The following is an 18305-nucleotide window of genomic DNA, read 5'->3' as shown; positions in this document are numbered from 1 at the left end:
TGTATGAATTAAGTACGAATTCTCAGAAACGGTCTCCGATCGTTGAAATTAGACTATGGTCATTACTAAACATAACTGATTATCGTCCTCAGAGCACCTTTCTAAGAAAGGCTACTTCGATATTGCAATTAAGCAAAAGTGTACAGGATTATTAAATTTTCCTTTTCTAAAAGTAGGTTTTCAGCTACAAAACAAACTTTTAGACTAATTGGCTGATGAGAAAAACCGAAGGAAAAGTTAAAATGTTTCTAGCGATGGCATCTAGTTCCTGTATTAGTAATCAACTTTTCAGAAAAAAATAAGATAAAATAATTTCTTCCTGGCGTCTAAAATGTGTACAAGGAAAGTAAAAATAGCAATTTTCTTTTGGCCTTTGAAAAAGAAGTGATATAAATGGTAAATTAATGGTGTGACCCTTCAGGAAATTCAACTTAAGTTAACAACAGCTAATTTGCTCCTTGAGTTAATGTTAGGATGCGTGACCAATGGACCAAACCTCCATTATACTCGTCCCATTTCCCATACATACCAAACCGGAACTGAACATTCATACTTCAATGCCACGATCTCTTTTTAGTTTGATTCGTCAATTAGGAAAAAAACCTGCCGTGCCCGGAGGAATGTAAAGGTACTTAAAACGAACGGCTTGGATTTTGATTAAAATTTACAATGCTGTAAGCTATATTCATAGAACATTATCCAACTTCTATTGATACCAACTGAACTCGTCTGTACATCTCCATCTGTTTTCTTCAATTATGAATTGAATATCTTAAACATGGAGCTTCTTTGTGACAATGTTGGACACATTTGACACGGAAAGTGACCCAGGGCAAATAGAACTGAATGAAAAAATCCTAAATTCTATTAAAACGGTTGATCTCGGAAAAAGGATTACGCAAGATGGTTCGATCGCCCCAGAGAACTCGTGGAGTTCAGTTTGATATGCGAGCCGATAGCCGAACTAATCAATTTTCGGATTTTATTATTAGCCGGTGTGTTACAGATATATTTCTGTATCAAGCACGGGTGAAATATTACTCGGCACGATCTAAAAATGTTTAGGAAAAAAATCAACAGTGACATAATTGAAAAGGGAAAAAGTCAAAATGATAAATAAAGAAGTCAAAGTGATAAATAAAGAAGAAAAAGAAAAGTTCTATCATATTTCACCTTTAGGGATACCCAGTATGTGATGATTTCCTTTCAATCACATATGCAAATGTACCCTAAATAAGAGACAAACATCAACAGAATTCATCATGCAAGTAAGTATTAGAATGATACCCCGATAACGTAATTGAGTGGGACGTTGCTGTTAACTTTGGTGTCTTATGAATACGTCACCGTCATCACCGTCATCAACCGTAAGGGGTTAACTTACCAAATTGATATTTTGTTGTACCCGCTACTAAAACTTCATGAACAGATACAGTGCATTCCTAATAATGAGTTGATTGATATCCTAATTAGCAAAATTTTAAGGATTTCAAATTCAACGAAAATTTAAATAGTCAAGATAAGATTCAGGTGCACCTCGGTTTTGTGAGAATACGTTATTCCCAAAATAATTTTCAAAACCACATTGATAGCATTTCCCCCACTCATTCAAAATCTTTATATCGCTGAAATTTTAATATTCAAGAAGCCAGCTTCATATTTCTTCTGATTAGCATAAGATGTGATTCAGTTTTTAGAAATGGCGAATGAGTAATCCACAAGAAAGTGCATCCACGATGACAAAAGCCGTGTTTTCTGTCAAAAACTAGACGCGAAGGAACAAAACGGGGAACAAAACATATCCCTGCCCTTCTTAACAACACCAAACCATCCCTTCTTTCCCCACCAGGTGATCAATCGGGTCACGAGGTCACAATCATCCCTTCCAGTGATTATTCCGTCACCATGGTGATTGCATAATTTGACCCGTGACCTCCGGCCTCGCTTACGCAACGAGGGAGTGGCCTGGTGAATCAGCGCATGGCGCCGTTGTCATTTCATGCAGAAGGATGCGCGTGGTGAGAGGACCTTCTCGAGGCATAGCTGAGGTGAGGATGCGCTGAGCAGGGCCAGGCGGTGTCAGCTTATGCAGGGTCGATACTTTTCCGAGGTGCTGTCGATAGCAGTTCAATAACAGGCGGGTATGGAGTCAGACGCGGAAAGATAAGGAGGGCTAATGTTTTTCTTGTGTTGTTAGAAGAATTGCCGGAAGAAGTATTGGACGCATGTGCTGCTCTACAGAGACCTACGTTATACGTTTATTCAAGGCACTGGTCTATAGCAGTTAACCCCTTCAGAACATCGTCACGAAAGTATGGATATCAGTCTTTTGGCAATTAGTAGATATTTCATGCTGTGTATTTTCTCACAGGTATCATTATTTCCTATGTACTTACTTTGATTTTTACATGAGGTAATTTATGAAAGAATATTCATTTTAACTGGTAATTTTGAAAATGAGCTGCTGATCCGAACTGACTTTAAATATACAAAATGATTTGGGGGTATCAAGGTTCCTTAAACAAAAGGCGTCACAATTACTTAAGGAGGTTTGGCTTTCTTAGTCGATCGTTGCAGAAATTATTCGTGTTTATGCGACTGAAATGGACACTCTAAATTTCGTTTCCAAAGAAAAAATATATGGGGAAATGGACCAACCTCGTTCAAACTTATTGAATTGTAAGGGAAGGTTCGATGGACCCGTGCTTGTACATAAAAATCCAAATCAGTCGGAGTCCGACAATAGGAAATAGCTCATTAGCATAAATCCAAAATGACGGCCAATTGCAACTTTGAGGCTCTGCAAGGAACTCTGGTTCGAACCTGCTTCTATGTCGTGGAATTGAAGACGCATTCGTCATAGATTTTGTGACACAGGAGGCCTCCTCTCAAATGACCGATAGGGCGATGTTGAGACCTTGTATTGAAATCAACCACAATGCCACAATCATTGAATCTACCCATATCGTCCATCTGAAATCTGTTCAATTTCCGCATTTAGAATGTGTTCAGTTTCGTGGACAATAGTTGAGATTATGAGAAATGGTGGATGTTGCCTTTTCATCTGATGCAGGAAGGGTCACAAGAAGAAGAATAACGAGGATGAATGGATACAAGGTCAGACAGATGGGCACTGTGGATGGAACGAATCATAGACGGCAAATCAAATTCCTGAACAATGAAATTCTAACAATTTCTTATTGAAACGTTCCGAATCGAGTACTTTTTCACAAGCGATATAGTTTATTGCTCATTACCGAAAACAAACTAGTAAAACATGAAATGTAACTTATTTTGGTAATTTCAAAGACGGAGACAGGGCAATACTTGAACAAAGTGGGTGCTTTCGACCAACTTTTGGTTTCATATGTTGAAAATATGGACGATAATTCAAACAGAATTAACATCCAAATTCTCAGTTCACCCTTTGTTCACCGGGCTTCGTTAACAAAGTTTTCGTCATATCATTTATTGTTACAAACATTTGGAAAAGAGGCAATGGCGATATATACCGTTCGTTTAGTGAGAAAAATGGGTACTATAACTGAACTGAGTCTTATTTGAAGTGAGTCATTGGAGATTTCGGGCCTATGCTTGCTCTCTTCATCCACGCCCGAGGACTAAAACAGATGACTACAAATGATCAGTCGAGCAAGAGAAAAAGTCAGGGGAATAGTGTATGACTCATCCCCCTTATGGTGTATTATCTTACACTACTTTTTCCCTTTCATTGAACTGCTGCCGTCCGAACGCGTCAGATAAGGATTGAAAGCGGCCATGAAGCGAAGAGATGATGATCAATGAAGTTGAACAGCAACTCTTCAACCGACTTCAGATCAGTTCCTTAGAGTATTGCGGCTTTAACTGCGCCTTCTTCAACAATTTCTTGAATTGCGATCTGCTTTTTCAAAAGAATACGACTGGAATGATACTTACAAGAGGTACTACTATAATGGAAAAGGATGAACAATTTGCTCTGTACAGTACCATCACTGAAATGTTCAATCTCGCAGTAGGCTATTGTACGAATTGTAAAATGAATGATTAATGTGGTAAATGCTTTTACAGCAGCGATGTCTAGAAGGCCGGACAATGTGTTAATGTACATGAAGTTTTAAGTAAGAGAAGCCTATTAGCCTTTACTCATCGCCCGCTGAAACGAAAATCGACATTCCGTTATCTCTACGTTTAACTTAACTAAACAATACTCATCGGCATGAAGGCCACAAATGACGTTTCTCTGTACAAAATATTTGATTCCGTATCATGAATTCGTAATTTTCAACTGTAATCAATCGTATGAATGATCCCTTCGGTGAAAAAAATGCAGGGACTTGACAAAAACGACCACACGTTGACTGTCATAACACCGACCACTCCCCAGTAATTGTCATGGCATCATAGCAAAAAAACACAGGATCCTCTGAATAATAGGATGCCTCGACACCCTGGTGTTTCCATACCCATGGCACCGGAATAAACCGCCAATTTCTGAGAATGGACGCACGCCCTTAGCGGTGGTAAATGTCGATTTAGAAAATAGAAAATGCTAATATTTCTTAGAAAAAAGTGAACTTGTCAAATATGAGCTTACAGGCGTGTGTTCTGCCTATTGTTCGCAACAGATAGCAATTATGCAAAGTAGGTTACATTGTTCGGTTGATTTGAATGCAAGAGGAATCACTTGCATACATTATCTGCTGCACCATATTCAAGTAGATTAGCCTAGTTTTGAGATCGATTGGTGAGACCTCTTCAGGATAAAATTAGAACCAAAATCACCATGCAACCCAGACTTGATCCGTGAGCTAGGTTGTCGTCAGTAGAAAGGGTTCTCTTTCAGTTGGAGTCGGGATGAAAGGAGCATAGAGCGAAGGATGTGAGTAAATTGCTAGTGCCATAGCGACGTGTTCCTCAAATCAGAAGAAAGAAAAAGCTTGCTGATGTGATGATCAAGATCGCTTCCGGCGTGATGTTTGGGCCACATAGGCCTATTTGCTAGTGGAATTTAGCAACATGAGGTGGGGTACTTCCATCGTAGCATAGGACAAACGCCAAAGGGATGCAAGTTAGCCTCCATTTAGCTAATTAGAACCGGCGTGCATTCTGGCTGATGTCGGAACACTGGGTATCCTCGTGGGTAAAAGGAGGGCCTTTTGAAAGAAGTCGGGTGGGCGGTGGACAAGAGGCCTCTGCTTCAATTGGCCAACTATCCAACCTCCGATTCTACGGATCCAAGAACAATGATATTTGTGGGCTATGAAGGGAAGATTTGGACGAATAGACAGAGAGACTTCTTGAGCCCGGGGCTGGACACTACCCCGAGGCACTGACAGGTTACGAAGCCCTATCCCGACCACAGGATGGTCATCCCAAGGTCGTCACGGACGTTCCAATGCCATTATCCATTGTCTCTCTTAAACGATTTAAGGTTTAATTGCAGGTTAGACGCGGACCGCTTGATTTTCAATAGTTTTTGGATCATATGGGATAATTAGCTCCCTACATGTTTCAGCTGGGAAGGGATATCACAATGAAATTCTTGATTTGAAAACGAGGAAAGGATTTGGGACACCTTCTGTTCAAATAAGAGACGAAGAACAGATGCTATAACAAACCTTGCATGACAGAAAGTTTTGACTCCTTGACCTTGCGAGCAGGCGGTTCTGACAGCCCAGGACAGCAACCAAGCCTTCCACGGTGGGTCGCCAAAAAGCATTCAAATACATGTAACGGTCTAATTGACTTTTTATCCCGATCTCAATGCACATTAAAATGAATTTCGCCAGCAATTTTGCAGATTTTCCGGACTAATTAGATAGTGGAAATGCGGTTAACGAGGGTATATTTCCCAATTAAAAAAATCAGTGTTTTTATCAACAACAAATATCCAGAGTATCTGCGCAATTATTTTTCATCCCATGTCATGTTTTTGTTTCTGTAACACTAGTTTTGAACTTCTCCACGTCCTTGATCTCAACATGAGCATAACACGCGAAATAACATTCTTATAATATGTATGAATACAACATGCAGATCACATTGCATCATCTGAACCACACCAACACGCTTAGAAATAAAATCTTTTTTCAGAAATTAAAAACCTTTATCAAACATGTACCTATCAAACCAAAACCAATATTTACTGAAAAGTAACACTGCATCGTAACTATGTTCTGTGCGAAGATACAGTCAGGCTGTATTCGGCCAAGGACCAACACCACAGCATGTTGTTGCACCCTAATATTCTCTTGACGGCAGGGGTTCGAGTCTACCATATTGTAACACATGACCTGAACCTGTGGGGTTAATCAAGCAAAAGTGGTCGTCGTAACGCAGTCACATTAAGGGTCATAATTATGCCATGACCACACCCGGCATATCAACACAAGGGTCAAGTGAGCTCCCTGGACTCATTCGCCACACGTTCGGGGGTGGGACTCCTGCCACGTTCAGCGACACTCGAAGCTGATAACAGGTTGTGCACACGTGCCATGAGTATGCGTGACCAGAATTCAGGAGCAAGGGCTGCCTGAGCTATCGGTTTGCAAGGTGGGGTCGCCAAGTTTCAGTGGGGAGCAATTTATGGCAGGACCCCTGTGAATACTACCCCGCTGTGTTATTTCTGTGACTTGAGCCTGGAAAAGGATAATGGTGGTGACCCTGGACCGCCCATTGACACCTAAATGTCATGGTGTAAGGTTGGGTTGACCCCTAAGGATGACACTGGGGTGGAAGGTACCCTTCTGCTTTCACCCATTGTGCAACACGAGGCCCAAAAGCTGAGGTCTCTGCAAGGGATCTAAGTGCTGCACCTCAAGCACTTCAATTTGGCTCACAATCATCTCAGAAATCTTCAATTCCGAAGATCAATCTAAGAGCACTGTCACACGTACATGCTGCTATCTTATAGAATCTCACAATAAACCATACCAAAGAGCACTCCAACATACTCAATATGTCATTGAGATTCACCAAAACATATGTTCAATATATCACTAAGAGTCACTAGCACAAAATTCGGAAATTCGGAAATTCATGTATCTGACAACTGTAAGCCTACGACGTATATATTAGGAGCGACCACACAAAACATGTATTCACATTGCTCTCCAGCCATGGACTGACAATGTATACATGCATTACAATACATTGTACGTTACGTCATCACCTTGGGTGACTTTAGTGAAGTCAAACAAAAGACTTGCAAAGGCGCGCTCGATGATTTGAAGTCTATTGTACTCAGTTAAGGTAAGTATGTATAAAGGGTTCTTTTGTGTGCTCTTATGTCCTTTGTATTGGCAAAAACCGCTGAACAATACGAATTTTATAAGTCGTTAGAATACTATTGGGTATCAAAAACATTCTACTTTTTTGATTTTAAATAACTCGCATACTGTCAATCATAAATTTACCAAACTATATCAAAATGATTAATGTAAGACACTTGAATGAGTGACGTTACAACCAATCAATACAAGCCGGTTTCCTCAGAACTGCACTGCTAATAAGAACGTTTTGATCAATGATCAATCCCTGTGACTTCGAATGGAAAGTGAGAGGAATGACGACACGTGAAATGCGGTTTTTAGGAATCAAATACTTGGTGGGGTTATCATTGACATAAGGAAAAGACGGGTCTTTCTATCATCGTTCAAGGTTTATCACGGGCCAACCATCAAACACCCTCACAAAAAAACATCCCTGCATCGAACCATGCTAAAACCTTACTGCAACTGCATGGAAATCAAATAAATTCAAGGTCGTCTCGCTACCGATGGCGTCGCCACCGTGTCTGATGCGTGTGGACCCAGGAGCCATGGAGTTTGTTTGACAACAGCAGGAGGATGCACGTCCACGGACTCGCGTTCCATATGGTTTACAATATCAAACTGCTCTAGGGTTGTATTTCAAAGAAAACATCAATTTTGAAGTCGTCAAAATTTTTCAGTGCGCGTGCGGCACGTGGTGAGAGTGTTTAATGGATTTGAATTCGAGTAAATCTGGAAATATGTTGACCAAGAGCTGAGAATTCTGGAGTAGAGTCGATATGCCAAAATGATTCTATATTGCTAGCCAAATGAAAAAAATAGTATGAATGGTACTAGAGTCGGACATGTTGTCTTTTCATTCTTGTTATTTTGTCTGTATCTTTGAGCAGAGTAGAGGGCCCACGCTCTGGAAACACGAAATTGGAACAGCGAAAGAGCATGGCTTATCAGAGCAAATACGATCAAGGGAGCAGCATGTCCATAAATGAAAGGAAAAATATATCCTCGTAGCGACATTTCAATTTCAGCTATGCTATCTGACTGGTGAATGGCGTAACATTTTTAATGTTCCATACCATAGATTACAATGAGACGAACTTCCGTTCTGTTTTCTAGTGATCCCTAAACATGAAGAGAAACAATCAGGAACAGAAGCTCTCAAAAACATCCCCTCTTCAGTGAAGATGCAATACAAAGGTCGATGCATGGAAGTTAAGGCTCGCCACTAACGGGCAACTAACATATGGATACTCCAACATTCCGTACAATTCTTTTACCAATCCCTGCACATTTGCACTGCGTGCCATCCTTTGATCTGGACCGAAACTGCGGTAAAATCGGGTATAAAACATGCCCTTAGATGACCAGCGTTAATAGTTCAACCCACCTCTGATAGCCATGTTTCAATGCAACACTAGTATAGTGATTGATAACCCCACACAGCCATGGAAAACGCATAAGTGCAGTTATTTGGTCGGTGCCTTCAAAGAGAAAAAACAAGGATGTGTGGTACACTTATGAATCCATGTTCTACTTCGGAATTCGGGGTTATCAAGTACAAGTGTGTGTCAATAATGGACCAAAATGCATTGTGTACATTGCAACGGACAATGCGTACAATCTTTGACCGAAAACAAATACAGGCAGCATACCAGGGCAAGAGGCAGATACATGTAGACATTGTTATTTACGTAAACATATATTAAGATATTATGATTGACCAGGATAGTGAAGAAGGGTGAAATGTTATCATTCCTCTGTGAGTGTATTCGCTCTCTTTCAATTTTCTGGACGTTCACTCAATTAGATTATTTTTCCGCGGTTGTTTTTTATTTTATGATATTCAGTTTGTACCACCACGAACAAACACGTGCAACGCACCATACAAACTCTGCACGTACTTAACGTAAATCATGTACATACATTCATTTGTAAAGGAAAATACGGATCATAAAATTTGGTGTACATATTCCATACACGTACATGTGTATCATGATGTTTCTAATAATTCACAATGAAAATATATAGGCCCCTAGTGCCAAAAATAAAGATAAAGATGCAAAAAAATATACATAATATTACCTAAGCAGTGGCAAAAATACAAACACACGTAAACAATAATGAGATGTACCATCTTAACAGTAGGTCGTTATAGAAATAATGGGATGAACGTACTATAACATACATAACGTAAAACTGATAATTAGTTCATTAAGCTACAGGTCGAATAACATTATTTTTCTAGTACAGGCATTTTTTCTTGCCTTCCCTCACTTCGTGTCCAGGTGTACCGGGTCACAGATGGTAAGTTCAAATCTTTCTGAATTTCTGCCCATTTTTTCATCTCGATTTCTAATCTCTTTTTCTGCCGATTCTCTTCAAGTACTTTTTTGACTTGGGTATTTCATGTTCATGCACTGTAAATTTTAACTGTAACTGTATTGTATAATATTCATTTCGCCGAGTGAATATATATGTTGTTGAAAATAAAGCTGTGGTCAAGAAAACTGCGTCATTCTTGTCGATTTTTTACACTCAGCTGCCATCAGGTCATGAAAAATGAATTAAATTCCAAACTCCGCCACAGTTTTTCAAAACCCTGAAGAATTGTGTGAAACACAAAATCAGCCACAGCTGTTTTACTGGTCGGACTTGATGAGTGAATTGAAACACAAAATCAGCTATAGCATTGGATCAGATCACGAAGAATGATTTGAACCTCAAAATGAGTACATTTGTTGTACTCGGCTTGATAAACCAACTGAACCACAAAATCAGCAAATAGTATTGAATAGGATCATGACCAATGAATTAAACTCCAAAATCAGCGACAGTTGTACTGGACCCTGAAGAATGAATGAACACAAAATCAGCTACAGCATTGGATCAGATCACGAAGAATGAATTGAACCACAAAATCAGTACATTTGTTGTACTGGGCTTGATAAACCAACTGAACCACAAAATCAGCAAATAGTATTGAATAGGGTCATGAACAATTAATTAATCTCCAAAATCAGCGACAGTTGTACTGGAACTTGAAGAATGAATGAAACACAAAATAAGCCACAGTTGTATTCGACCGTGAAGAATGAATTGAACCACAAAATCAGTACATTTGTTGTACTGGGCTTGATAAACCAACTGAACCACAAAATCAGCAAACAGTATTGAATAGGATCATGAACAATTAATTAAACTCCAAAATCAGCGACAGTTGTACTGGAACTTGAAGAATGAATGAAACACAAAATAAGCCACAATTGTATTCGACCGTGAAGAATAAATTGAACCACAAAATCAGTACATTTGTTGTACTGGGCTTGATAAACCAACTGAACCACAAAATCAGCAAACAGTATTGAATAGGATCATGAACAATTAATTAAACTCCAAAATCAGCGACAGTTGTACTGGAACTTGAAGAATGAATGAAACACAAAATAAGCCACAGTTGTTGTATTCGACCGTGAAGAATGATTTGAACCACAAAATCAGTACATTTGTTGTACTGGGCTTGATAAACCAACTGAACCACAAAATCAGCAAACAGTATTGAATAGGATCATGAACAATTAATTAAACTCCAAAATCAGCGACAGTTGTACTGGAACTTGAAGAATGAATTGAACCACAAAAACCAGTCACAGTTGTTAATGTATTAGATTGAACTTCAAACCCAACCGCACTTGCACTGGACATTGTTCGAGGAATGTAATGAAACTCAAAATCAAAAATAGTTGTCATGGGCAATGACGAACGTATTGGACATGAAAATAAAATCAGTCATAGTTTTTCTAGGGGCTTACGTATGAAAATGAACCACTGATCAGCTATCTGGCACTGAACTATTAAACTCATCTTTTAATATTGGTACCAAACCAACATTAGAGGATTGAAAGATTTAAGGACCGCGGTTTGGTGTAGAGGGATGCAGGAAAAAAGAGGCTTTGAATATCGATGCTGGAAGGAATTGGTCAAAATGGCGATATAGACGGAGATGGACAAAATGGTAAAATACAAACTATATCCAAGAAGAACATGCATAGATAAAGAGGGTTTATATGCAAAAAGATCGATTCAATTTTTTAAACAAGCACGTTATCATAACTTGTAAACTATTGACCAAATCCAGCACGCACCGTCACATTCATATGACATTACATGAGAGGTGACGAAGGTAGCCTAACGTTGGCCCGGGTCACTCGCCGAGTCTGTATCAAGACCTCTAACCACTGACAGTCATGAATGCTTTTTTTAAACCCGGAAGCTTTGGCATGCCAAAATCGAATGATAACTCAAGAGTATCTGATTCATAGACATATCCTCGCAAATTTAACCCCTCGACTCTTGAGTCTGAACCATCTTAGTGAAAACGTGATGGCCAAGGCAAAGGAGTGAGAGAACGATGAAGTAAGATTCATCTGTTATACATATTGAGTCAGTGTCTGAAACACAAATATACCGCTGACGGGCAACAGTTGGTTTTTAGGGTCACACATAATAACCCGAATTGATTACACCCTAAGCGACCTCATTTGGAAACTAGGTCAAGTCGTCGGGCTTTTACCAGTCATGACGCGAACTTCGTCATCATGTCGAGACAGGACGACGATTTTACCCAGCTAAGGTCAAGGCCATTTCTTTATAGAACATACATACACCATCAATGGCGATTACGTTGCGAACCCTCACGAGGATGGACCTTAAAGGGTCCACAATGCCTTCTTCAGATGGTATGGACGGCTCTACGGTACTACCGCTACACAGCACGTTACGAAACGACCGAGTCTGGCGCTAGACATTCGGACAGGATGACTGGGACGGTTTCGCTTTCGGTGCGCAGACAAGGCTAAGTATATACTATTTTGGCATTTTTTGACAAACATGGCCTCCTCTTTGTAGAGTAGTAAACGAAATAACTCGATATATACGAACCGTGCTGCTGTTTCGGCCAAGTGGGCTGCTTTCTCCGTCCGTACAACTGGCGTAATCCTTGCATTTGGCCACCATTATAATCAGACCAGACAGAAGAGTTAGTACTTCCTCTTTCAGTCTAGGGCAGTTCAGACGAATTGATTCCTTGCACCACGGAGACTCATAAATTCTCAAACTTGCATCCAACTTTACGTCTAAGAATTTCCCGGGTTTCCAAGAGACTACACCCTTAGTTACACGGTCAGGCGAACGCCACCAAAGATATTCTTGGGATACGACTGAACTAACCGTATGCACAAAGTGCCGTTAGTTGGAATCAACTTTGTCTTTGTGATTCTGAGTTCTTCGTCGTGCAAGCTTCGCTCCCTTCAGGGAGTCCCGGACCTTGAACAGGCGGGACACGGATTACCACAACCTCGCGGCCAGCTCGCTTTGACCTTGAAAGAATGACAGCAGTCATTTGGGGTACGCCTTTTTCTTTTTTCTAATTGACCCTGACGAACTATCCAACAATGTGGGCTCAAAATCAGGATACTGTCGCTCTCAACAATCTCCGATTTCAATCAACCGATTTCAGGATGGTTCAGAGAAACAAAAAAGGCATTATTTGATGCTTAGCTCGCATCGTCGTCGTTTTTCGCAAAAATGACACTTTCATTGCATACTGTCATCAATTTCTTTTGGACCGATGCTGAGAAGGATAGAGGATTGAGGATTAGCTTGTGCCGAGTTATTTAGCAGCAGGGCAACGTTGTCCCAAAGTACAAGGTCAAGGTTATCATGGTTGCAACGATTTCCAGCAGGTCTACCGCAAAGCGTTACTGCGCAGTACATGTATTCGAATCGTTCTTTTGACTCGATGCGGACACACGGTTTGATACATTACTTAGTCTTTATAGGCTAGGGTCAGATGACCGAAGCAATAGAGTCGGGTAAGTATTAAGCAATCGCCTGTTATAAAACACACTCTCTTGTTTACTGTGATGCCCACAGTTTAAGGTAAGTGGCAAACGTTTGAACCTGTTTGTACCCTGCATGGTTAGCAAACGATTTTATCTCTCTGTTTCACACGACGCAAGCTCTCGATGTCGTTATAACTGTGCGAAGGCCTTTATTAACGAAAGGGCAAACAGTTGATGCACAACACGGCCGATGGTTGCTATGTCACCTAATTAGATTCTTCGCGTGGCTTTATCCAGGAGGCTACTTGAGACCCTACTAAGTAGAAATTCTCCCGCTCTCCAACGTTGTCCAACAGTGCATCCACCGGAGTCCTAGATAGTTCCCGGGGTAGTTGCTGCCATCAAGGCCATAGTCTGATAAGGTGTAAACTATTGTCAGATATAAGCAGGGGACTGGCCCATCCATACCATAGTTTAAACCCATTGTCAGCTGCGAGCGGTAGACTAACCCATGCCATCTAGGTCATAGTTTGACAACGTATGAACTATTGTCAGCTGAGACAGAGAGCAGAAAGGACTGGCCCATCCAGGGCACAGTTGGAGGGGCGTATTGTTTGCTTCGAGATGTGGACTGGCTCACCCAGGCCCCAGTTTCAAAAGACATAAACTAGTGTCAGCAACGAGCAGAGGACTGGTTCATGAAGGCTATACCTTAATAAGATGTAAGCTATTGTTAGCTGCGAGCAGATGACTTGGTCATCCAGGTCACTGTTTGAAAAGGCTCGAACTGTTGTCAGCAGCGAGCAGAGGACTGGTTCATCCAGGCAATAGCTTTATAAGGTATAAGCTATAGTTAGCTGCGAGCAGAGGGAACTGGCTCATCCAAGCCACAGTTTCAAAGGGCATGAACTAGTGTCAGCAGCGAGCAGAAGATTGGCTGGTCCACGCCATAGTTTGGTAAGCATAAACCAGTGCAGTGTCAAGGTGCATCCAGGCCAATAGTTTCATACTCTTCCTCCAACTTTGAATTCGACATGGCAGTCCGTAAAACCAATTGGGCGAATTTAAAACCATTTTGACCATCTCATCGACTTAATGTCGACTTACACCTGTTTTACCTTGCACCGTTTCACCATTGCTTCATCTCTTTTCTCACCACAACACACCTTCTCAAACATACGTCAACGATATAGATTAGAATAAGACATGACGAATGAACTTTCAAGACAAAGGTCTCCACTCATATTCCTCGTCGATCCTCACGAAACATCGCGCTATGCTGTCCCCAAGCTCTGACGTAATCATCAAGAGTATTCAAAATACCAGCCTTCACAAAGAACCCAATCTGGTGGGCCCATTCTTTAAACGATCTCACCCTCTCCATCATCAAACTATTATTACGCCCTCCATGTGGAGTTCTCTCTTTATGTATTCCATACTGCAATCTGAATCTAATATGCGATCGAACCTTTAGGCAACAAGGCTATGATATATATGCCCATACCGACAAGGTTATCGAACCCAAAATCAAGTCATCTACCGATCAATCAGTCATTCATCATCCCCAAGACGTGCGTTACGGCTGTTATTTTCTAATACTTTGAACATATACTGGCTACATACTCAATGCTAATGTGCAATACCTTCTTACAGTTCCATCAATTTAAGAATGTAACACCAGAACCCCAACCTTCCCCTAACCTCCATTCACCATCCTCCATTACAGCCCAGCTGATACGACGAGCTGCCGCTCCATCCCGGCTAATAACGCTATCGAGCGAGGCACCCCACCCCCGCAATTCATCCTCCATTCATAATTTCCATCAGCTGAGCGGCCGAGAGGCTGAACTACTATGCTACAACACTTGACGAACTCGCAAGATGTGAAGTATTTAATTAGTATTAGGGCTGCAGTTTCCAATAATGCTGCACTCTCATAACTTCTGATACGAGAAAGAGTTAAACTAACAATATGTTCTGTCCGAAGAGTTTGTTGATTAAACCAGTGAACGAAAAGGAACAACATTACCATGAAAAAAAAAGAAGATATGCAATAGCAATGCCGTTATAAAAGCTTACCGCACTTGGCAAGGCGTGCCTTGAAATTGTATTCCACCATGAAGATATACTCCAGGCTAATGACCACACCTTATCCTTACAAAAGAAAGGTTATGACCCCTTGCTTGCCAACAACAAACGGAATGCACTTGTTGTTATCAATTAAATGGTGTATTCCTTACGCTTAGCTATTCCTACCTGAATGCCTCCCTGAGAAATGCATCATATTGACCATGAATCCTGTTTATTGTCTTGTCCTCCTCCTCATGAAAAAATGTCCTGATTCCTTTTCGGAACTAGTTCAGCACCAGTGCAACACTCCTCAGTCGCTCCTTCCAGTACCATCAGCTGTAGCTTCGTGTCAAAACCTCGGGAAAGATGCATCTTCAGAAAAATACCGCAGCATGCTGCAGAGCCATGAATGAAACTCGCGAGCGTTATACAGAATTTTCGAACCAATGTCGAATCATTCACCTCTCTCTCTTCCCAGTCATGATCGGATACATGAATGTATTGCGTGCGTGCGTACTGGAAATAAAAATCAATGCGGCATGTTCAAATCCTTCCCGTTTCATTCATAAACGCAGCTGGGAAAATTGCGCCCACGCACTATCTACTCCTAGCTGTAGTAAATTACTACGCGAACGCGCGAGAGGAAAACGTGAGCACGGACATTGGAAGAGCGATGTTTCATTGGACGAGTAGCGGAGGGGAGAGCAACCCTTGGTTTAGGGATTGGTTAACGGGGTCGTGCGCACATGGAAAAGTGTATGTCATTCGTTCTTGCATTGATTGTCAAGTGCAGAATATATTAGCATCAAATTCATGAATGAAAGTGATACAGTCATGGGTGTCATCAATGACATCCAGCTGAAAGCCACCATCACTAAACGATGTTTAGAAATTGAGGAGTAGCTTGGTACTGCAGGAAAAGCTGTCCTTGCACTTCGGATGTCCTCAGAATGTTGATAATGCAGGACGGGTTGCTTTGCCGATGACTTCAGCATCGAGAAACCCTTTAGACAATCTAATAAGTTACCAATTGGGGTGTGTACCGGTTGGGCCAAGCAACGATATTACCCATGCCCCATATAAAGCCACAAGTAAACGACACTGATTCGGACTGAATTTGCTTTTCTGGCATTTACTGCTGCTCCTGCCAAACCTGCGCGACTGCTTATACATTCTGTGCAATGCACCGGCGGTGTTTTCATAAAGGTGGCCCTGTCTTCTCAATATTAGTATGCATTGAGCAAAGGCTTTTCTCTAGTTACAAGCTGCAGCTTTTAGGGTCCAGCTCATTTCGTAGGGGGTAAGAGAATTCAAGCAACGTTATGATAGGAATGTTTGCTTGTGTCAAGCTGGGTGCGCAAGTATGAGTTGCTTCCACACAGCTTCACCAGTCTGTAACTTGACCATTTGAGATGATTCGATGAGGGGATCGAACAGTCAGTGGTGGTTGAGCCCTTCCGTCATTGTTGCTTTCACCCGCAAACGTCATCGACATAAAAACGACACCCAGCTAATTCAGCAGTTCAGGAAATATACAACTATCACTGGTATCGCTGTTTCTGTGATGAGTACAGTGTTAATCTTCAAAGGGTCGAGTTGACAGAGTGTGCAACACTCATGTCAATTGTTGAAAATAGGGATTGGCGTTTATGCAGTGTATGGTGTCATCGTTGATGATGACGGGAAATGGTTGCTTGCAATGCAAATGGAACGAAGTGCTCAATATTCCAAACAGATAATCGGTGGAATGGCGACTGGCTGATGACATAATCGCTTCAGGTTTGGCAATATTGGTCTGACTTATGTCTAAACTACAACGTAAGGCACATGGCAGGATCGTGTCGATTTGTTAAGGATGCTAGTGAAGCAATGATAACACTTGTCAAACTGTCATGATTATTGGCCGTATACCGGTTATAGCAGTAAGTGTAGCAAAACTATATATCATATCTTCTATTCTCTTTGCATGTAAGAGGTATCCTAAATGCAAGAAGCGACATTTGTTGTTGCTCAGATTCAGCAGCGGAGGCATACGGTTTGCATTCTTGAAGCACTGTAAGCGGTAAGATGACCAATGTTTATCAAAAGGTTCCATATCATAGTACCCAGTTGATCCTGATTCATAGAAGAATGTTCAGTTCTTGTTCTTGGTGCACCAAGTGCAAGCTCTCTACCATTACAAGGTGATCAAGGTAAACATCATCCTTGCCCGAGTAATGTTGTAGTTGTGCATTTGCATTTTGCCAGCGACTGGGTAATTTGCCACATTCCTCAAGAAGTAACTTGGGCCACCTGGTCATGGGTGGCCGATCAGAAGACATCTACATGCAACATGCTTGTTCGGCGCGAGAAGCATCCCTGTAATCGATAAGAGGGCTTTTTATTGGCGAAAAGTCCATTGCACTCTTAAGAAACGATGTTTTATACTTTAAAAAACCCTTTAAGGTTTTTTTAGCGAAACCAATTATGCACCCACGAGAGGTCAGCGAAAATGGTCAGCAAAATGAAAAACCCTGAAGAGGTTTTTCGGAAGATTGGTATGTCGTTATTCCACCGTTATATTAACGACAGCACTTCTATGATAACGAAGAAGAGTCATCCTACGAGACTCTATTACAACCACGACGTCGGTTTACCGCGCTCATACTCGTCGTGGGTAAGGACACTTGAATTAAGAGCCTTCAAGCTTTTACTGAATGAAACCAGCAACGTAGTGTTGTCAGCTGATCACTCTCGTGCTGCAGTGCACGTCATTGATGATTTCATAGTGATGGCCGCACCTTCTATGATCCGATCAAACCGAGTAAATTAAAGACCTATGGATTGCTGGTAGAGTCAGATGTGGGAAGGTTGGAATGTGGGTTTAGGAGCATCCAATTGAACTGATTTTGCTAAGGAGTTAATTGTAGGTCAAGCATTGTCCATGGGCCTTGGAATGTAGATTGCTGTTTATTTTACTGAAAGAGCTAAGCTGAGAAAGAGATATAGAGTAGATGCTTTTTGCAGTGCATGGTGTAAGATAACTGTACGTCAGGTGGTTTTATCGTGAAAACTGAAGGGAAGAACTGCTTTCTGCAAATGACTTGTGTCGCAGTATTGCTTAAAACATATGACTGTGATGGTT

The 18305-nt window shown here is 41.1% G+C and overlaps 1 protein-coding gene across 3 annotated transcripts in view; it reads right to left on the bottom strand.

Annotated features, from left to right (window-relative positions):
• The window catches only part of LOC135487618 (protein lin-28 homolog), a 168976-nt gene that overhangs the window by 122265 nt on the left and 28406 nt on the right, over positions 1-18305 (bottom strand). The window contains exon 1 of one of the 3 annotated variants that reach the window (XM_064771584.1): positions 15368-15723. The exons of the other annotated variants lie outside the window; for them this stretch is intronic. Coding sequence (XP_064627654.1) covers positions 15368-15404 — 37 coding nt within the window. The 5' untranslated portion in view covers positions 15405-15723. Of the gene's footprint in view, positions 1-15367; positions 15724-18305 lie in introns of those variants that run through there. 3 annotated transcript variants of the gene reach the window in all.

This window comes from Lineus longissimus, chromosome 5 (genome assembly GCF_910592395.1).
Source record: "Lineus longissimus chromosome 5, tnLinLong1.2, whole genome shotgun sequence".
Classification (NCBI taxonomy): Eukaryota; Metazoa; Nemertea; class Pilidiophora; order Heteronemertea; family Lineidae; genus Lineus; species Lineus longissimus.
The sequence above is the reverse complement of the archived record's forward strand: the minus strand, read 5'-3'. Positions and strand labels throughout refer to the sequence as shown.